The 22915-nt window shown below is 36.9% G+C and overlaps 1 protein-coding gene across 6 annotated transcripts in view; it reads left to right on the forward strand.

Moving 5' to 3' along the window:
- The window catches only part of PCSK5 (proprotein convertase subtilisin/kexin type 5), a 229367-nt gene that overhangs the window by 52793 nt on the left and 153659 nt on the right, over positions 1-22915 (forward strand). For 5 of the 6 annotated variants that reach the window (XR_003956982.4, XM_030258051.4, XM_030258053.4 and 2 more), the window contains exons 4-5: positions 18175-18318; positions 20568-20644. Coding sequence is in view for 5 of the 6 variants with exons in the window: in XM_030258051.4 (XP_030113911.1) it covers positions 18175-18318; positions 20568-20644 (221 nt within the window). In the remaining variant the exon portion in view is untranslated. Of the gene's footprint in view, positions 1-13136; positions 13212-18174; positions 18319-20567; positions 20645-22915 lie in introns of all 6 variants that reach the window. The other variant, XM_072922007.1, reaches the window with a different exon arrangement.

The following is a 22915-nucleotide window of genomic DNA, read 5'->3' on the forward strand; positions in this document are numbered from 1 at the left end:
CACAAAATGGAAGCCAGCGTTTTTGCTGAAGCAAGAAGAAACAATACCAAAATAATTTCCATACTTGCTTTTGGAGAGTTTTTCCTGTCTGTCAAAGATTTGGTAATAAACGAGCTAGCAAAAGCCCACATTCTTCTACTTACTACTGTGATTGTATCTTCAGAGGCAGAGCATCCACTCTTATCTTTACAGAATTTAACTTTTTTTTTTTTCTGGGCAGCAACTGAATTACATTAAGAAACTGTCGGTACTTGTCTGTATAATGTTCTTTGTGAAATATCACTTGTGTATAGTACTGTGTTTTCCTGCACTGCCTTTTTCTAAATAGTTTTTGCAGTAAGTAAGGAAATTATAATGCCTCAAAATCTTTGCTGAATTTCTAATGATATTTGATAAATATCTGATTCTAGTTTTTTAATGTCCTACTGGGACACATTCTGCTGTATTTCAGTTTTTATCTTACATTGCACTTCAGCAGGAAAACTATTGTTGTAAACAGACACACATAATTACCTGGGAGTAATTATCTCCTTTACAAAGGAGAATAAATCATTGCTTTCTAAGAGCAGATTTCAGGAGCAGCTGCTTAGTAAACTATCCACTTTTCAGATTTTTAAAAATTAAAATCAAGTAATGCCAAATAGCAAAACAATTTCTTAGGTCACACAGTACTGCATACTCTATTAATTTACTGAAAAAAGGAGAGATAATTTAATTAATAGAAAAAATACTGATTTGTTTCAAACTTTATATCTTGTTTTGCTGTTGTTTCCATGCTAAAATTGCAGATACTTTTGGAAATGTGTATGTACTTAATTAATATGTTATATATCTACTTAATTAATATTTTATACATTATTTCACCTAAAGAACAAGCATCAGGAATGCAAAAATTACCAAAAGTACACAACCACAGTGCAGAATTAATTCTGAGGCTTGCCTGTCTTATGGTCTGATTGATAAGAAATGAAATACTGTTACATAGTCATTTTGCCCTTATTAGAAGCATACTCATAAACCTATGAGACTTTTAGGAATTTCTGACACAAACAGTTACTATATTAATTCCTAGTCAGGAGACAAAAATTAGGTATTATGAAAGTGTAAGGCACTTTCCTAATCATTTGGTTCATAGGATCAAGGAAAGCCTGGATAAAGCTTTTAGTCATATGATTTAGGTATTATTGTGAGGGGCAGGAAGTTGAATTTAATAATCCTTGTAGGTTCCTTCCAACCCGAGATATTCCATAATTCTTTGAGGAGAGCTTGATCTGTGCCAAAGAAGAAACTGGAGAACAGTATTTAGCTCTAGGATATTATGTCTTGTATTGGTTGTTAAAAATCAGTGTGCCCCTTTTAACTGAAGACAGATGCCATATGGACCCCATGGAATGAGGTAATCAAAACTCCACCTTTCCAGATTCCAGCATCTATATTCAGTTGTGTCTTCCTGTATATCATGTAAACAAATGTGGTGACTAAAATTACCAATTTGCATAGCACCTTAGTTCTTGCTGAGCCTTTTTCAACATTAATTCATGCTCCTTTTTTTTACATATTTAAAATAAAAACAAAGCACATGCAAACTGCTCCCCCTCCCCCCAACAACAGAGGAGGCAAATGCACTGAGGACAGACACTTCAATAAGGTGCGTTGTGCACTACTTCATTAAATGTAGGTCACCCTTGGCATTACTTTTAGATAACTCTGATGTAGTGAAATCTCTGCTGTGCTTACATCTGCTGCTCAAGCCCTGTGGATGGGATTTTCTTCCCAACCAGCAAGAGCAGATAGCAGGGGAAACTACCAGTACAGCAAATTCCATCAGCACCATTTTGGAAAGAAGTCCAACAGCTGTTTGCTCATCTGCATGACTTCTATATAAGCTTTGATGAAAATTAACCTGAATAAATTAAGTGAGCATTTTGAATGGGAGACTCTGACAGAACAAGACCTCAAGTCTCCTCAAGGAGAGGCAGGTGTAGCTCTTTGAAAAATACTCCAATTCTATATGTGTAGAGCAATAAAGGCAGTATCTGTGTTTGCTGTTTTGCTGAGATTATAAATGCTGCAGAACTGGCTGTTTCAAAATGAACTCATTTCCAGCTAACAGCAGAAAAGGTGGTCAGAAAGGAGAGGAAATGTGCAAGAATGAAGAGCCTCAGATTAAAGCCCAAGAGATTAAAGTGTGAATTGTTTAAGGTATTAATACTACTTTTGTCTTACCATTTCTATAGTGATAGAGTTCACTAAATAATGAGTAGCATGCCATCTAAGCATTTTTCCTGTCTTCATTGATTTTTATTTGAATTTCTGACAGAATAAAGTTATTTTCAGTTTTCAAAATGGTTTGAAACTATACTAAACCCATGTAGTATAAACACAGTGGCTTAATAAGGGTCAGATATATGATAGACTAAATATGAAGTGTATAGCAGGGTCTTCCCTCTCCTGTGTCCTTTGGACAAGACAGTTTATTAATAAACAGTAAACTACTGTTCGGGAGTAAAAAAACCCTGGTTTGGGTTTTATGATTACCAACTCCTAGTCATACAATTGTATTTGGAGCCAGAAATCCCATTTAGAAAAAAAAAAAAAACAAAAACAAAAAAACCCAGAAGTTAAGCAAAGAAAAATTATTTACAAAGTTATAAAAAATTCTTCCATAGCCTGGATGAAGTTTGAATCACTTTTTCTCATTATAAGTCTCCTGGTCTGGCTGAAAATAAGCTGTTGAGGAAAGTTTGTTAAATGCAAGTTTTCACAAGCCATGTTTGGATGAGCTTTATATAATACCAGCTGTTGAAGCACTGAAATTCATATACCCTTTATTAATAGGACCTCATCTACAAATTAATTGAAATGCAGGTTAAGAAACTAATATAGCCTACTTAGAAAGTGTTACAGCCCGTACATTTTAGGAGATTAGGAGTCAGTCTGCTTACAGAAAATGTGATTCTGAAAAAAAAATCCCAATTCTTGCAGACCACTGAATTTGTGTTGAAGAATCAAGACCCTTTTCTGATGATGAAATTTCCCAAGACAGCACACAAGCTTGAGGCTCTGTGTTCACATCCTACCACCTACAGTATCTTTGCCCCTAGTTCCTCAATCTTGTCTCCATCCTTTGCATGATGGCTCTCTTATGAACAACAGAGAAAAAACAAAATAACAAACAAACAAAAAAACCCCAACCAACTAAAGAAAAAACACCAACAAAAAAAACTAAACAAGGATGGATCAAAATTCTTAGTATCAACACTGAGTAGTTGGATGGATCCAGCTTTCTTGATGATCTTGACCCTCAGTTTATGGTAGCTATCTTGTTAGTTTTGATTTAATTATTAGATCTATTTGCTACTCTCACATGGTTGTCCTTTTTAAAACACTGCGTCTTGCAATTTCCATCTGCTCCTACTCCAGACTGGTGATGTAATACTACATAAGAGGATAAAAGTATTCTGAAAAGTGAAAGCATTATTCTACTTTGTGCCTGTCCTTTGAAAATGTTTGCCCAAACACACCATAACATTGACCCATTCTCATTGATACCCACCAGTGAGAGAAAACTAAGTTCTGAAAGGTTCCTGCCGTTTAAGGCCACTCACACTGGGCATGAGATGTAGTCTGCTTTTACTGTCTGGCTGCTGCTGCTCCAGCAGTATTCAAAAGTTTGAGTATTGACCTCACTGTGTGAAACAGCTTTTATCTTGTTTGGGACTTCAAACACAGGGATACCCTAAGACCACATTGTGCTTTGTGTAAACTATAACCGCTGACACATTCTGAGGACTAATTCAGCATTTATTCTTCTGAATTAATCTACATGGGTGACCAAACACACTTTTTGAGCTTGGTTTGTTGCTATACCAAGGCCTAGAAAAAATCTTCAGTGGTCTCAATATTTGAGTGATTCACACAGAGGATTTGTTGCATGGTCTAAAAGGAAAAACCAAATTATGCCTGAGCCATGCATCTCTTCTAATCTCCTGGCCTACAGAAGTTCTATATACGAGTGTGAGTGTGAAGGGAACGGAGGTTATGACCCATGTTGTTGCCTCCAGGCAGTCACCAAGCAGCAGAGGTCTCCTGATGCAGTCATGTTCTGTGGGGAAGGACAGGGACAATTTACATGTCAGTATATGCATTTAGATTAAAATAACAATAATAATTTTAAAAAATCTAACTTATCAGTTACTCCAAGTTATTTTTCTTGTAGGAGTTTGTCAGTAGGGATACTACTAGGAAATGGATTCATACAGGAAAATTCAATTAGAAGGAATGCATACAATGACAGTATGAGGCAGATTTTCCCCATTTCTCCTTTTGGTGGCAGGGCGATTCTAATCACACATGCATTTGTTCATTTGATTAATGTGTTATATTGAGATAGGCAAGAAGAAAAGTACTTCTTGTGTATTGAAAAGTTCTCACTTAGAATATTGTATCCATGTTAAATCCTGGCATCCGTAAGTCAAAGGATGAAAGGTTAAAGTGGGTAAACAGGACAAAAGTGGCTAAATAGAGGCAAAAGAACAGCTGTTTTGGCTGTTCATAAGAACAAAAAGAGAGATCTTTAATAATAAAGTGCTACATGTAATGATGTTGTTACTGAGAATATGTGCAACAAAGTATACAGGCAAAGGATCAGATCCCACGCACCTCACTGGAAATAGGCATCCACCTGAATGCATTGCAGATCAAGGACAGATTTAAACATATTCCTAAACTTAATGCATACTTCAAAATTCTGTTGATTTTACCCAGTGTTCTCCAACATTAATTGGCTGCTAACTGGTCAAAATTTTGTATTTCAATAAGCATGTCATTACTTTAGTTGGTTTTGTGGATTGTTTTATGCCATATCCTCCATCTCTAGATGAGTTGATGAGGGTGTCTGTAACAAGACTGAAATGGTTCTTCAGGTGAATTAATAGAAAATAATATTATTTGTTATTATCTTTATTTTTTATTTTTATTCTCATGTAATATTTATATTACAGAACATAAAGGTTATAAAATGAAACCAACTTTTTCTTGCTTTTTTAGAAATCTTTCATCCTTGAAAACTCATAGAAGAGCAACCACATAAACCCATATTTTTCTGTTTTAAAACAATCAATATCTATGTAGTCATGCTTATCAACTAAAATTTCTAAAATATTGCTCCAGAGGGAATTAAAAGTATTTTTTCAAAATTTTATTCAACTTCTTTTCAAAAATGTTGTCACCCACTCTTAAATGTAGATGTGTTGCATTAACTTGGCATAAAATAAACAATTGCTTTCCAATTAGTTTTCAGCAATCAGAGAGGCTGGGTGTGGGTGAGCCTCGTTTCTGATTAAAATCAATTCAGCAACATAATTCTGATAGAGTTCAATAAGAACTTCCATAAGCAGATTGACGAACAGTGAAATTAATCACTGCAGTGCTGTAAGTCTGCTGGACTTCAATAGGAACTTGCACAAACCTACAGTCAGCAACAGTGTAGTTTATAGGAGCAACAAATTATAGATTCTTTTAGATTGCTGGTGATAAATTTGCTAGACCTGCAAATATAAGTGTTTGTACATGTACTATATATACAGTACTGTGTGTAAGTATTCCTGAGTATATTCCAACTCAGCTGGAGGAGCAAAACTCATCCAAAAGCTCCTGCTTTTGGGAGATGAGCAAACCCATTTATTTTCTGCAAAGTTGTTTGTATTCTCATCCTCTGGCCTAGAGGATTTCAAATGCCAATTTATACTTCAAGGAATAGTGAACGTGAGACTGTATATTCTGTAATTTCTGTAATTTACATTATGAATGGTGGTGATGGGCAGCCACTTTTTATGTAAAATAAGATGCTGAGAGTAGCTCAGAGATTACAGACTATGGGTCTTGTGCAGAGGTGGAGCAGAACAGATGATGATTTAGCATCAGTCCCTCTTCCACCTGGCTGATGGCAGCATTAGGGGTCATTCTCCACCTGATAACCCAGCACTCCATCAGCAGGCCATCATGACCTTAGCCCTCATTCCTGCAGGATGTCAAAAAGGGAAAAAATATAAATCAACTCATTTGGATGTCTCATGCCAATTTTGTGCTTAGATTTCCACAGCTACTCATCCGTGAATGGACAGGTGCATTTGAGTGGTCTGCTGCCTCTCCAAAGACATGGTAAATAAATTCCTGCTTACTGCAGAACAGTTTAACAGGATGACATTTAAAATCATCTATTTGACTTTTACATTCTTGCTTAGCATATCTAATTGAGATTTAGTCATAGTAATTAATGTTTCTGTGTGTATTTAGAGGAGAGTTATTCATTATATGCTTATATTTAAGCCCACATCCAACTGCATAAACTGAAGCTTCCTCTCAAATTATTTGAAGGTAGTTAAATAGCAGGAAAAAAGCTTAGTTCTCCCATATCATCCTTCTTACTGAGGCGTCAGTGGAGTTGCTGACATTGAGCTACATTAGGCTCACAGAAATCAGCATCAGGATCTGAACTCCTTTGGTTAATTCTCATTTGGTTTGATTGAGCCTTTTCTTGATAAAAAATCTTACACCTCTTAGTTAAACCTTTTAGTCTAGTAAAGAATATAGGCCATTCTTTACTAGAATAAATAAATATTCCTCTTCAAAAATAAAATCGTGTTATTTGCATGCTGCAGTCATGTACCCTTTCAGATAAAATAGGTTCTTTAAGCTTGTTAAGAATCACTTTAAGTTGTGTTTACACCACTTATTTCAGACAAGAAGCATCAAGAAAACAAGCAACATCTCAATGTTCATTCTCCAGTAACATACTCTGTAAAACTTCAATACTGGGCACATGCATGTATTGTTCCCAAAATAGCATCACTGCTGTCATTAAGAAAAATGTCTTAACCCACTTTTTGCTACCCCACTGCTTAACTATAAAGAATAATATGTAGCTTCATAGAGCATCTTTTTGAAGCTGTTAGGTGACTGTCAACCTTAGATCTTAAATCCTTTTAACTGTTACTGGGTTTCTGTAGACTTGCATTTTAAGCCTTGCACTCTTAATTCTATAGGTATAATTTTTTCCACGAATTTATATAAAACTATATTACAAACACACTGCTTAAATAGGTTCACCTTCATAAATGATCCCGATTACTGTCTCTGCTGCTCTCTGTACTTTCTGCCACACTAACTTTTCTGTCATCAGATTTGAGAGTGTGCTATGTAAGAACACTGTTTTAACTTTCCTGAACTACAAGTAAACAGTGGAGCCTCTTAAGGTTTGAGACTTAATAACTGCACATGCTAAGTAATGTTTCCTTGAACAAACTGTATGTTAAGGAATCATAATGGAGTCAAAGTATGAAGTGATACTCCAAATCTTCTGCTAGCTTCCTTATGAGTAGATATGTTAAGTGCTTACAGATTCATACCATGTCTCTCATGGACCCAAAGATCTCACTATAGTTTTTAAGGAAACAAAAACATTTATGTAGCATGGTTGTTTTCATGGTAGAACATGGAAAAACATCGTTTACTGGAGGTACATTTTATTTCCCTGATAATCCCCCATTTTACTTGGGAGAACCTTTCTAACTTAGTAACATATTTTTGACCATTCATTTAAAAATCATATTTACAGTTAAACAGCAGACTCTTTGTAGGAGAAACAAAATAAAGAGGGAAAAGACAATCCATCTACAGCTCAGATTTGAAAATAGAGTAGTAAGCTGAGATAAATAAGCTAACTGGCAGGAATCATAGAAGATAATGATGGTAGGAGCAGCAAGGGAGAATGCAGAAAGTGTTATAACAAGTACAAAGAGTATTTTATAACTGTAGTACCAGTAAAAGAGGTGGACACAGAGGAATTGTCAACAGTCATAAAATTAAACTCATACCTTTAGTTTGCTTCTGATTGTATATATTTTTTCCTTCTGATGATGCTCTGATCGTAGCTTTCTTTGGTTCTTTCTTTGAGAATTTTCTCTGCAGACTTCATGGATTTGTAAAGATGCCTGCAAATTCTGAAAGGTATCATGAATGGATATAATTTCAGTGCAAAAACTGCATTATTTACAGTATAAACCAGTAGTCACAAATGTGATTTTCCTCCATTTGTTGTTAGACAAACATTTGATATGCATAAAAGTGCATACACTGAGATTGTATATTTTCTCTGTCTAAAGGAATACATTCCTATAATATTAGTTCTAAACTGTGTTCTCAGATTAGTTCCATATATTCAAATACTTTATTTGCAGCTGGGGGAAGTTCCTTCATAGCACTGCTGAAATCAATAGAATCTATGTGTCTTTGATGATGAAGTCAGGATTTAGATTAGCAGCAGCTCCCCAAGACCCTCAAAGCTCAATAGACATCAGTCTGTGTCCAGTTCTCCATAAGAACAGTGTTTTCAAGTACACTGGACTTCTCCAGAACCTTTCCCAATACCTGTATTTTATGAGATAGCTAGAATCCTGACACTGTGCTGAGATTTCCTGTAAGACCCTTTGCAATTTGACAACATTTTTACGTTCATTGTCTATTTTGCACAGTCTTTCTTGCACAGCTGTGTCATAAATATCTGGACTAACCTTGCTCAACATTGCAGAGCAACTTCAAAATTTGATCATGTGAGTCAAATTTCCTGAGACAATAACATGAATAATTGTGTGAGACTTCTTTATCTTATGCAAAACTTTATTTAGTGTTTCTTTGTTGGGTTTTTGTTGATGTTCTTGAGTAATCTTTCCTTTTCCTTCCCAGGCCTCCCTAGCTTCTCTGGGCTAGTTCTCTCATTTAGGACAGATGATCTCAACTCCAAAATATTACTATCCTCCTCTCTAGTGGTTTGGCCTTATCTTCCCAGTTTTCACTTATACTACACAGTGGGCTTTACATTCATTAATCCTAGCACACTCAAATGGTAAAAAGTCTGTTGATGCCTACAGCACTTACTTCCCTGTAGGCAAGCTAAAATAGCAGCCATTCATCTTAGTCTTCATCACTACTATTAATGAATTTTCACAGCATGCATTTCCAATGTTAGATGAGACACTTTTATAAGGCTCTCTAAGGAGGGCATGAAGTGATTTCTGCACTTGTGTCTCAAGAGAGTGTTTTCATGATCCTAAAGTTTGTCCTCTGCAAATTATAATCTCCTCTGATATACCTAAACAAATAATGGACCAAGGCTACAATAATCTGGTGGCTGTGGTTCTTAGGGAAAAGGTTGCTAAGTATCAACTAACATAGATATTTATTCCTGTACAGAATGCACTGTGAAACAGTTTCAGCCTGAGAAACACAACATGCATTCTCCATTTCTAGTAGTGGAATATGGGGTTCTCTTCATATTCTGACCTAAAAGTGCCCTGTATTTCCTACCCACTTTTGTTCCTTGAGAAAGAGTACAACATGTGTCTTTCCTTCAGCCTCCTGAACGTGTCCTGTTGTCTTGAATAGCTCTCTCTCATTGTCTCTCTGTCCCTCCTTCTCCTCCCCCCAAGACATCCAGCCATTAAGACCAGATGTCAGCAGGGTATTGCCTCATGGATCAGAGGGACCAGACCACAACATAAAATAGAGAAAAAAGGACTGCAGCTGTGCAAGAGTCCTTAAAAGTTGCATACAAGCATTCAGAGTCAACATCTCTTCATCTTTTTCCTTGCAAGTCCTCTTATTCTTAGAAATTTTTAACATCCTTTAAAAAAAAAAGTTTCCTGGTCTATCCCGTATCAGTTCCCTGCCCACTCGCAGCATCCCAAAATAGTATATTCTTCTTAAGCACCACTCTTCCTTTCTCACTGTAAAAGAAAAAAGAGGGGAAAGAGAAGGAAGTGGATTTGTGTAAGCCCCAGGCTCCTCCCACTCATCAATCAGTCTCTTGGAAGGTTAGTGCTTAATTGAAGCCATCTGCTCAGGGCTTTCTTTCCATGCAGTTGTTTCAATTCTGTAACATATGTTTACTCAAGGTCTAAGTAAAACCACCTTCCTCTTCCAAGCTCCTTAACAAATGGATGAGGAAGTAATGGTCTCTTACTTGAAAACAGCTTAAAAAGTAAATTGTGAAAAGGCTGTCTTTAGTAATGTGTCACGAATCTCTAGAAACTTATGAAAACTATTTTAAAGAAATGATTACCATCCCTCTCTTTAATTGTTTTCTTAGAAATAATAAAAATATCCAGTCTAATTTGAGAGAGAGAGAGAGAGAAATTTGTTCTTACTAGAGAACTGTAACTGCATGAACTGATGCATAAATAAAAAAGCATCTTTGGACTTCCCGTAAAACTGCAGTATTTTTCTTTCTTTTTTGTGATTTAGAAAGGGTCAAATAAAAAAATGAGTCAAAGACCATGTAAAATGGTAAAATGCAAAGCATTGTCTCTCTGAGGAGTCATTTGTCCTTTGTGAATACTGAATCCCTAGGCTTGGTGGTGCACCACTGAGGCTGTTCTTCCCACATACTCTAATTAGTAAAAGAAGTTCCATACCTTTTTTTCACACACAGGACTTTAGACAAGGATAAATGCATTTTCATGCTAAGTAGGCTATTTATATGGTATTGATGGTATCAATAGTAGCAGCAGCAATAGCAGTAAGTCATTGTTCAGTGATCTTGAGAGAATAAGGCCACATACAGACATACATTTCAATGTAGGCTTCTCTCCTTCCAGTGTTTTTTGGCAGTAAGTACAGAAAATAGTTTAATTTTTTTCTCTCTCTCTGCCAAAATGTTCTGCATGTTGTTCTTATATTTCTCCCAGTGCTTCCCAGGGAGAGTCCATATGCTGACACATACCTTTCAACACATGACCTTTGACACAAGAGCAATGATGCAAGGACATACGAGGTGTACTAGGTCTAATATGCCATTTATTATCATCACTGTTGTTCTTGTTGCTGTAGTTGTTATTATTTATTATTGTATTGTAGTGAATCTTCCACAGTGGTTTTAAAAAGTTTTTGAATGAACTTTTCATATTCGCCTCTTAACAAATGTGGCAGTACATGCACAATAACCATAAGTTGTAGCATCCCATGAACTCTCTCCCCGTAGCCAATTCCCAAGCCCACTGCCCTGGAAAGACCTACCATAGAATCATTCCTCCTGGGGGAAAAGACAAGACTCCCATGTGGACTTCTGGCTCACTGACCCCTGGTTTCTCCTTTCCCTGTCCCCTCACTGGTTGGATACCCCTGGTGGTCGCCCCCCCTCCCCTGGAGACCAATCCCCTTTGCCCTGCCCTGAGCTCCATGCTCACCCCTTTCCTTCTTAAACACCATGTAGTTGTCCTCTGTTTCTTGCCGGGTTCCCTTCATCTGGCCCATTTGATATCTCGCTGAAATAAAATCTTTCAAGAAGGAGCCTTCTGCCTTTCTTGCTGAGCCAGCTGTGTGTGGATCTGACTGCACTGCCTGAATATTAACCCAACTTGCTTTTCTGCAGTACAGGTTTGTTGGGAACAGATAATAGGCAGCAGCACTTTCCATCCAACTCTTGTATTTTTAATAAGGCATTTTTAGCTGCTTTTCTTTCTCAGCCTTGAAAGAATCTCTCCAGTCGCTGCCACATGGGAAAGAAACGGGACTAGAGGCAGATGTCCTATTGGAGACACAGGTTATGGCCCATGTAGGAGGTGATGTTAGAGGCAGTTGCAGCTGGGAGAGAAACTTTGCTGTCTGAAGTCCTAGAAGAAGGGGAACTTCCCACCCCTAAAAAGAGTGAACTGTCATCAGCCTGTGTGAAATGGACATAAAGGTCTTCCCTAAATTAGTTCCTCTTTAAGCCAGCACACAGTTTACAGGAAAAAACATGAAAATTGATTTTAAAAAGTGCCAGTGATGAAAAAGTGATGGACTTGTCTTGAACATAAATTTAACATGTTATGAGTTATTCTATTTTTGTTAAGAGTAGCAGTTTGATCACGACCAAAAATTAACTTTCATGAACTCTTTATTTTTCACTATGAAAACCCATGTATGTAGGTTTCTAAGTTACTCTTTTCTCTCTATAGTCATCAGATACTCTTACGAAGAAGCCCTTTCATATTGGTTTTCTGTTCTTCATTGCTTAAAGAAGCAAAAAATAATGCATGTCTGTGATTGTTTTATTGGCCTCTAAGTGTATTCTTTGTTAATGAGTCAGTGAAGCGTAAGAACCAAATTCATGTCTAAAGTAAATTAACTAAACACTCTGAAGCTGCACAAGCAATAAATTGGAATTAAATATTTAATATCCTGCGGTCTTGAAATATTCCTCTTGATACAGGCACTGATTAAAAAAAAGTAGCAATTCAGCAAAGTATCACTCCAGAAATCAGATGATACTTCATGCAAAAGAATCTTATCTTTGAGATTAATCAGGCTCCTTTTATCAGGCTTATTACCTTATTATCAGGCTCTTCTGTTATCTGCCTGCTGCTGCTAGATGTTAAACATACAGTGTTCAGCAACAATCAGAAATTATTTAAAGAGGTAACTCAGAAGGAAATGCTTTTTGTATTCCGTTAGCAAGTACTGTTTGTCATGTATTAAGTATCAGATTATGCCTGAGAAAAATTAAAAAAAAAAATCTTCAATTATTCCTCCTTCTAAAAAGTCTTCATTGATCATCTTCCTTTTGTGAGAAAATAATTTTTAAAAGTGATAAATACTTCTAAAAATAAACATTATTTTAAAATCTGGTTAGAAAATAGAGCTGTCAAGTGCTTACTCTTGGCTTCTTGGAGAAGCCAAAAAGTAATTTCAGTAGATCACATTGTCTTATGCCCATTTTAATAAGGTCCCTAGCTTTCCAACTCTCTTGATTACTACCTTGCTTGCTTCTATCATTCCCCTTTAAAATGGGATCACCTGAAAAGCATAATAAAAAATATACATATTTTTTTGCAAGAAAAGAGAATAATTGGCAAGTTTTAACTTAAAACACTGCACAAACCCATACCTCAGAAAGCTGAATGTGGCATTAGGATGTCCCCTCTATTAAAAAGCCTATGACCTTTGCTGCCTGTGCATTTGCCTAGACCAAGCTAGGAGTGCCAAATGCCCCACATTACATTCTCTTCACAGAAGAGGGAGATAGTAATTTCTTTAACTGCACAGAATGTCAGAATCAGCCCTATGTGTCCCCTTTCTCTCTGCTTGTGTTGCTCAAGGTCAAGCCATAGGTCCTTGACTGTCCATCCTCTACGAGAGATCTTGTGCAGCTTCTGTCTTCTCCATGCTTGCAGGTTAGTAGCTGACAAAACTCTATGTTGCAGAGAACATGACTGTAGTATTTTTGTTTCTGTCTGTGTCAAAGACCATTTCACTATGACTCTAAGGAAACCAGGCTTTGTTGTTGCTGCTGCTGTTGTTCTTCGCAATACCCAGAACCTCTTTTCTGATCTGTTACTGGGATCTAGCATTTCAGAGCTTTCCCATGACCAGAAGTTTAGGTACTCTAATACTAAATGAGATCCAGGACTTGTCAAACTCACAATTGGTCATTCTGATATCAGTTGTGTTTCTTTCTACACCCCTGTAGATAAAGACTAGATCTTGTCGAAGAAGTCATTGTAACTCAAAAACTACAAGCAACCACTGCAGTGAAGTCATGAAGACTTACAGAAGGCACCATGTGCCATTTCTGAGAAACGGCATGTCACAGAATAAAAAACTTCTGTTTCTGCTCTGGTTTTGTAGACTAATAGTCATTGCTAAGCAAGACAGAACAGAATTTAAACAGTTATTGTTCTTGTAATTTGATTTTAATCTCTGTAATTCCAAAATATTTTAATCATTGATACTTTCTTGATTCTTCAGTTTAACTGTTCAGTTTTGTTCCTGATCCCTAACTGGATATACCAAGACTCCAACTACAAAAATTAGTGCAGCAGACACATTAAGATAATGACAATTACCATAAGGTAGTTTTCACAGACATTTCACAAAATAAGCATTAGAATCCGTGCCCATGTCTGATACGGGCTGCAACATGCAAACTTCAGAAAATCCTTCTAAAGATATGTCTGTTTGTTAATTGTGAAAAGGCAGGCTTCCAAAATCTCTATCCAGGGGTATAAAAAATATCTCTAGAATAAGATATATTTTGTCTTTTTATGCTTGTAAGTATTGAATTTCAAGTATGGGAAAAATTCTATACTTGAAATTTTTCATACAATAGCCCTCTTTCTTCTGTGTGTACTTCAGAAGTTTTTCCGCTTTGTACATGGTTTTTATTAAATACCATTGGCTGTATCATTAGCATTTTCAAATTAAACACGCGAAAGAAAAACATCATGCTTTGAATGCCATTTTAAAATCTTAGTAAAATCTTTAAAATCTTAGTAAAATTTCTCTAAATAACTGGGCAAGAGCTTGTTTATTCCTTTTGGTGGTATTCTCTGGGTTATGGATGAAAGCAATGCATGTTGAAGTTGTGCTGATTTAATCAGTTGTCTAAAATGCAGAAAATTTCTGAATTACGTTATCTGTTTCGAGAGGCAGAAAATACAATAGAATAGTCTATTTTATACGGTTTCCTTTAAAATTCAGAAAGCAACAGTTCAAAGATTGACAAATTTAATAAAAGCTTCCAAGCACTGTATTTGTACATGATCATGGCAAAAGTTGTTTTTATTCTAACAAATAAAATTCTAATTCAAGTAAAATTTCTAACAAGAAAAAGAATATGGAAAATAGATTGAAAATAAACCATAGAATTCAGTATTTGCTCGTTGGTACAAAATTCAGTCACTCTGGATCATGTAACATTTATTATCATCACAGATGTTTAATAACTTTTTATTTGGGTGACACTGTAAATTGAAAAGATGCTTCCAAAATTAAAGCCAACCCTCTGCTAACAATTTGACAATGTAATTTGGATTGGTGGTAGAGAAGGAGCAGGTGAAAAATTACAGAATGTAACCCAGGAAATTTCCTTGCAGGAAGTGTTTTTTGAAGGAATTTTAACCTAATCCAGCAGCTAAGCACCATACAGCTTCTTATTCACTCCTCCAGCAGTTGAATCAGGGAGAGGATCAGAAGGGTAAAAGAAAGAAAACGTATGCATTGAAATAAAAAGAATTTGATAGGGAAAGCTAAAGCTGCATACACTAGCAAAACAAAACAAAACAAAACAAAAAATTCACCATTTCCCAGGTGTTCAGCCATCTCCATGAAGCAGGACTTGGGAAGGCAAATGCCATTATGGGAGCAATTTCCCCTTCCTTCTCCTCCTCCTCAGCTCTAAGTAGTGAGCATGACATCCTATGATATGGTCAGTTGAGGTCACCTGTGTCCCAGCTATGTCCCCTCCCAGCTTCTTGTCCACCCCCAGCCTCCTCACTGAGTGATGTGAAGAGAAAAAAAGGCTTTGGCTCTGGTAAGCACTTCTAAGCAATACCGAAAACATCTCTGTTTTATCCAAACTCTCTTCATCACAAATCCTAAACAGCCCTATACTAGCCACTGTGAAGAGAATTAACTCTATCTCAGACAAAACCAGTCCAGGGGGACAGAAAAGAGTGCAAGTGAAGCCAAGTAATAGCTTGAATATTAGATGCTGTTGTATATGGAGTGGCATATCTATACCATATACCATAAAAGATAGTACTTGAGTAATTGCACTGTAAGATTCAGCATTCTTGATTAAAGACAAATCAGACTGCTTCAAGAGGAAAATACCCATTCTGATTTATCTGGAGAAATACAGACACAAATATGAGGGAAGTCTAATTTGTGATTAAAATAGAGAAATCTTGGATCATATGTTGAATTAAACAAAACTGGTGTTTCAGTGGTAAAAGACAGTACTGGAAGAGAAAAATAAGGCCAGAAACAGGGCAGAGATTAAAAAATGCATAAATAAATAACTGAATAGAAGAAAAACAGTAGGGAGTAGAGGGGAAAAACCCAGACACTTTTCTAAATAGGACATGAGAAATTGTTTTTTATTGTAATGATAATAACTGAACTCTTCATCTGCTTTGAACTACTCCCATTTAGATGCCTCTTTGCTGCCTTTACATTTTTTTATCCTGTGTTAACATATGCTGTGTACTAAAGTTACAAGTGGGCTCACAGTTACAACTGCTTTACCGTTGCTTAATCAAATTGACTTCATGTGTCTCTTGAGAGAATCATCAGAGCACACATCAAGGAAAGAGATGTCTTTCATGGTTGTCTCCATGCACGTAGCAAAGACCCCTTCAGTCACCACCACAAAAGCAAATATTTAAGTAAGGCAAGTGAGGGCAATGGACTCATTAAGGGAAGTACTGGTGACCTTCTGGCTGAGATCCAAAGAGTTTGCAAAGGAATGGGGATTAAAATACCCATATGCTTGCTCAGCCTGTGTGGTTTGGCTGACATGAAAGCAAATAACAAGCTCATCCCCTAGGAAGAGAGGACAAGACATTAAGCAAAGCAGCTGAGGATCATTTAGCCTTTCAGAGATGGAGATAAAGGCACAGTGTAATGGTCCAGTAAATCTGACTGGAGGCCAGACCCAGGAATCCCAGATTGCCTGTTGTAGCTCACCCTGTGGCTAAAGGCTAGTGCTTCCATCTTCCCGTCTCTTTGTCTTCACATCAGAAAATGTGGAGGATGATATTAAAAACTTCTGCAGGTATTTTCTGATACTTAATTTAGTAATATTTTGAAAAAGAGAAATGTACCTGGAAACATTAAATGTGTTTGACCATCTTGTTTGTTCATTAGAAATCCTCATGTGTACAACTATTACATTCAGACTGCAAGTTCACACTGTAATTAATTTCATAAAGCCAGCAGCATGAACATTTCCAAGCGATACAGAGAACAAAAGCTACACATTCCTTGGAACTGGTCCCTGAAATCCTTTGTGTGGGGATGGCTAGACAGAGACAGACATATTTGTGGGTGCAATGGAAAGACCCTGAGAGAGACTTTGTATTATGTATAATAATATAAGCTTGCTCTATTAACAACAAATGACATCTCTTAAATCCTGTGATTTGGGTGGTAAACTGGAGAAAAGGGAGGAGGAGGAGGAGAATAATTATAATTTAATAGGAATCAGTTTGCACGTAGGTTTGCTAATGGAGACTGAGAGTTTGCTGACTGGAGAAGACTAAGTCAAGGTGAAGTACACCACTCCAAATCTGTTTACTTCTTAGAAGTCGTAGAATGACAAGACATGAGGCTGAAGTGGGGACTTGAGGTGGTGGGACAGGGATTGAGATGGAACATGCTCTACAGCCACTGTTGTTATGATACAAATGTCTTCTTTAATTTCTTTTTTTTCCTCCCACCCTTTGCTTTTGCTTCCACCCTGTACCCCCTCTTTTTTCAGTTTTTGCCTATTGCTCTGTCTGAGCCTGGTGGAGGTGCATGAAAGCAGTACTGATGAGAGAGACTCATTGAACTAATTTCACAGGGGAGGGCTGTATGTGTGGATTAGAGAGTGGCTAATGGGGCATTACAAATACCTGAGGGTCATGTCTCATTGCCATGGCGAGACAGATTTCTTCACGTGAACAGGGTGCATTTGTGTCTAGGAAGAGGCTTTCAGGTTTAATGTATGCTAAACTTTCTCCCTCTGTCATACTGGACTTGGTTGCTCTGAAAGCTGTACCCCAGGCTGCTGTCAATCAGCACTATCTACACTTCATCCAACCCCCTAAGGTGCAAGTTTTTCAGGGTGGTATTTTCATTACAGGTTCTTTACTGTGGCTCATCTCCTGCTGATACTGCACAAAACCTGCCAAAAGCCTTCTTTTGTAGATAGAAATGAGTCTTGATTAGTTTCCAAACATTCTGTCAAGAAATTGTACACAGCGTGTAAGCTCTAAAAAGCAAGGTGGTTTTTTTTCCATTACCATTTCACTACAGGCATTTGTCTACTTTTATCCACATATGGTTTAGTTTTTTGAAAAAACAAAACTTTCAAGTATTTCAAATTCAGTACCGCTGAATGCTTCCTTTTGTATTGCTTAGCATGAAGAGTAATCAGAAAGAGAAATAAGCGGGAGTAGTTTTTATACAATTGCATTTTTTTAATTGTTTTCTGTCTAAATAAAGGTGTTGATGTTGTATCATTCCTGTTCAAATCAGTATGTTCATGTCCAATTTTAAATAGTAATGGTAATGTAAGGGGATAGTATCTCAATCCCTCACTGCTCAGTAATCTCCAATATACAACATCTTTATCTCCTCTTCTCTCCCCAGCATTGCAGTGACAACACTCACCATTGCCAATCAGATATGAATATAGTAGGTGCTTGGAAGAGAGGTTACACTGGAAAGAATGTTGTGGTCACCATCCTGGATGACGGCATTGAAAGAAACCACCCAGACTTGATGCAGAATTATGTGAGTGTCCACAGGAGCCCAGATTTCCTGCTTTGTTATTACTCAAAAATAATTTGCTGCCTCTAGAAAGATGGAGAAAGAGAGGAGGGAAGGAGGAAGAATCATTTAAGTGTTTCCTCAAATGTTAACATCAGTGGGAAGAAGGAAAACAGTTTTTGATAATATGTATTGTTTTAGTTAAGACTGTGTTTCCTCTGAACGTATTTAATATCTGGATGCGTCTTGCAGCTGGGTCCTGAATTTCTGAAGAACTGGAACCAATTACTGGATATTTTTTGTCTCTTCTGCCATTTTTTTGCTTAATATATTCACACTCTCAGAACTTAAAAATGGAATACACTGCTTTTCAGTTAACATGCCACTGAATTCCATATTTGGCGAATGCATTTAGTCAGCGAGACAGAAACTTTTCTCAAAGACAGTAATTTTACAGTAACCCTTCCATGCATTAATTTTTAAAGCTGTTTATCATACTGCTAGAAACAATATGAAAGGAAAAGTATATGACCTTTCATGATTCACTCAGTTAAGAGCAGGTGTAGGATATTCTGTTGTATGGTATTCTTGCTAATAAATCTCTTTTAACTCTACCGAGTCCCCTCACAATTTGTGATAGAGCTGCATCCTTAGTTTTCTGTGTTCTATGTCTCACTTTGCCTAAGGAGGTTTCTGTTTGTTTGTGGTTCACCACATTTATATGACTGATTTAATCTGTCTTGGAAGCTGATGACATAAGGAGAATCTTCTTCTCTAGTGGGTTGCTTCCTGTGTTGGTGTCAGAGTTTGAAGCTGTTCAGAGCGTCAGGACCACATTTTACTGGAGTGATTTGTCCTATATTTTGGAAGGCATTAGTTGAAGGCATGTAACTGTGAGGACCATACGGTTTGTCTGAAATAAAGTGTGCAAGGTGTACTTCTACACAAAGTAATAAAAGAACCAATATATTTGGATTTAGTTGGACTGGTGAAGATGACCAGTACAGGACATGCACATACCTTCATTCCCGTTACAAATGTAGATCTTGTTAAAGATCCCTAAACATAGGCTTCTTGACAGCAAGATTACTTCTTGATAGAGCATTAAGGGATTGTGACAAAAACATCTTTAATGAACCATTAAAAACTACAGTGGTGCCACAGGTTAAAGCACTTATTTTAAATTAGCCCTATTTACATATGTGTCCTTCCCCTATGGTGCATGTGGAACTCAGCTAGGAGAATGTAGAAAACACAAGTGGGGGGCAATTGCCCAATTTGTCAATGTATGTTGGCTCCTATCACATGACACATCTTTCATTTTAATATATTAAATCATTTAAATGATGCGCATAAAGTTTTATCAGTGCATGACCCAGATTGTATCATGTCGCCTCATTCCAGTACTGTCCTACCACTGATTAAAAACAACTATTTATATCCTTACCACTCCTCTCTCCCTTTCATGATGCCAGCAAGGAATTCCCCAAATTCACAAGCAATACACATTACTTGTTGGATCACAAAAGTGTTCTATATCTCAGAATATAGGTGATGGGGCTGCAAATAGGAATATTTGAGGTGGATGCGTAACTGATTTTGAACAAACAAGAGTTTAAAAATTGCTGCTTGCCATGTGAACACACCACATGCTACCGCATCAATTAATGAGAGCCATACACTGACCAGCAGCTGTTCACTCACTATTTTCAGCTGTAAGAACTATGATAAATATGGAAGAAAAAGACAGATATTTTGCAGATATTTGAAATAGTTATACTTCCAAGGAAATGGGGAAGCAGTTTGTGTTGCTTTCCAATATGTAATTTTATAACAATATTCTTAAGAAAATTATATTATTCTTATTTCTTGAAGCAATGGCTGAAATTTCAGTTATAGTCATGAAGATAATTTTTTGAATCTTAAAACATTCAGCAAAATCTCAGTTTTGAGAATGAACTCTCTTAACTTTCTAAAGGTTATTAGAAGAGAAGCAGTCTTCTGGTTAAATGAAACACCATTTTCTATTTCCTTCCTAGTGCTGTACCTGTACCTTTTCAGGGCATTTATTATCCTTATCTGTTTTCTAAAATTAAAATAAAATATATAATTCCTGTATATAATGCTTTCCTAAAAGACAGTCACCATAAAACCACAAGAATATTAAGTTAGCTTATTTACTCTTTTGTAGGAACCTGCTAACGAATGTATAGGCCACATGAGTCGATGGCTAATTAATTAGCAACTGGTTTTCTTTCTTCTGTTGGATACAGGATTCGCAGGCCAGTTTTGATGTAAATGGAAATGATTTTGACCCTATGCCTCGATATGATGCCAGCAACGAGAACAAGTAAGGCACTATGACTCCCTTCACATTTTCAATCTGAGGCATCAGATAGAAAGTATCAATTTGTATATGAAACTCCTAAAAATTTTATTCCTCAAAAGAGAGAATTATCTGCATTAAAGTCTTCCATGAAATACATGTTTTTGTCTTTTCCATGCACACATATGACTCTTTGAAGGCATTTGAAACTGTCTGAAAACACATAAAAATATGTCTGAGAGTTTCAGGCATGTGAAATGAACCATTTTCAATCCCTTTGGGAGGCAGAATACATGGGATGACTTGCTTTTCTTAAAAATAATTTCATTGAATTATTAGGGTTTTATTATGTGTTACAGCTGTCCTAGTTTCTGAGTCTTTTGAACTTTGTAGAATTTTTTTATTGAAGTGGGCAAATTAGTGGAGGTTGTTGCTTTTTTTCCCCTGCAACGATGTGATGGAGATTTTTCATTTGGAGTTAGATAACAACACAGAAATGGTAATTCTGGCATGTTATATCTGTGTCAGATGACTAGTTGGAGATATCTCAATGAATGACATATTTCCCCTTCTGAGGGAAATATCAGAAAGTTCTGCGCTCTGATATTTCTCACTCCAGCTTGATCTTTGGATCAAGTTAAGCCTTGGAGAAAATCAGGGAAGACACCTCACCTGTGGAAGTGGGCCACCTTTCTGCTCAATGGATATTTGAGGGCAGTTATTTGTTGATAAAATTTTCTTAGCTAGGTACTTGGCAGAAGAAAACACCTTTCTGTAGAACTGCATCTTTTGAAAGAAGGAAGATCCTCTTTTTGTCAATATGTTAACTATACATTTTGTTTTCTTAAAGGTTTAGGTTCTTGTTTGGTTTTTTTTTTTAATTGTGGAAAGCATTTTATACTTTCTGCCTGCAGAAAAGAAACTACAAAGGTTGAAAGCTTGTCCTTTACACAACTAAAATGGTTTGGGGGTTTGTGTTGTTTCTTTCCTACAAAGAAATTTTGTCCAGAAGAATGCAGCAGGTGAAAGCTGGGAGTCAGCTACAAAACTTAATATTGATTTTACTGCAGAAACAAGTTGGAACAACCTTGGATCACACTTAGATGGGAGAATCCTCACCTGGTCAAAACCTTCTTCATAATGGCATGGAAGGCTGTTACATAATAGGACAGGTGGAAGAACAGGGCCTTGTTACTTGCCCTCTGCAAATACTCCTCAGCTGAGCTGCATATTTGCATCACAGTACATCCCTCTCTTCTGCTCTCCAGCACACACCTATCCTTACACACACTGCAGGGACACATCCTGGCTCATCTGGGAGAAGATTTTCCTCTTCTTGGACTTGAGGTATAACAAGGGTACACTTGGAGACTTCGAACTTTCAGTTCACTTTAAAGGACTTCTGGCTGCAGCGAGACGTCACATACCTTCACCTGTGAAATTGAATCTTTTTCTTTGGCTGAGTACTGAAGTCACTTTCTTACAAAGCATGTCCAGAAACGGGAGACTGCTTTCTGTTTTATTAGTAGTTAAAGTTTTATACAGGATATAATTTTGGACTACTTCTTTTATGTCCTAGGGCCTAGGGGATTTTAGTTTTCATACCCTGCCTCCCCCTTAAGTACTTTCACTGCCCAGCCTCCAAGATTGTGTACTGAAATGTGGCAACAGGAGGGCAGAAGCTGTGTTGTACTGAGCTTTGTCAGTGTTATCAGGAGGTACAGTGTCAGTGTAGAGTCAGCTTTTGGACACCAAGGATACATGAAGCATGTTTTCAGTGTAAGATTAATTGGCAGCCTAACCTCTACTAAGAACTTAGAGCCTCAATGTTTCCAATTAGCAGACACACAAAGCATGATAATCAGCAGCTAACCACCTTGAGTTTTTGCAGCTTTTGCCCTTCTTTTCTAGCTGCCCCTAGACTAAACAAGAGTTAAACCACTGCATGGGTACTGAAAAACACTACTAATAGCCTGTCCAAATTTTTTGTATCGAAAATAACGTCAGAAACTGGGGCAGGAATTCATATTGTCCAGCATACATGGCCATTTGGCACTAGATACTTAAGCTGTGTCAGGAAGTAGAGCTAAACACAGGCAGGGAATGTTCTGAAAGCCATGCATTACAAAGACTTCATAATGTGGAGATCAGTTTGGTTGATTCCTGCTTTCTGCAATAGCAGCTGGACAGACAAAATTGCTTTTATAGTTATTTGTGTTTTTCAGTGAAGGTGGGATGTACAAATGTGCTGTCATTTTCATGATGATCTAGTTTATTCTGCCTAATTTTATAATC

This window comes from Taeniopygia guttata, chromosome Z (assembly GCF_048771995.1).
Source record: "Taeniopygia guttata chromosome Z, bTaeGut7.mat, whole genome shotgun sequence".
Taxonomy (NCBI): domain Eukaryota; kingdom Metazoa; phylum Chordata; class Aves; order Passeriformes; family Estrildidae; genus Taeniopygia; species Taeniopygia guttata.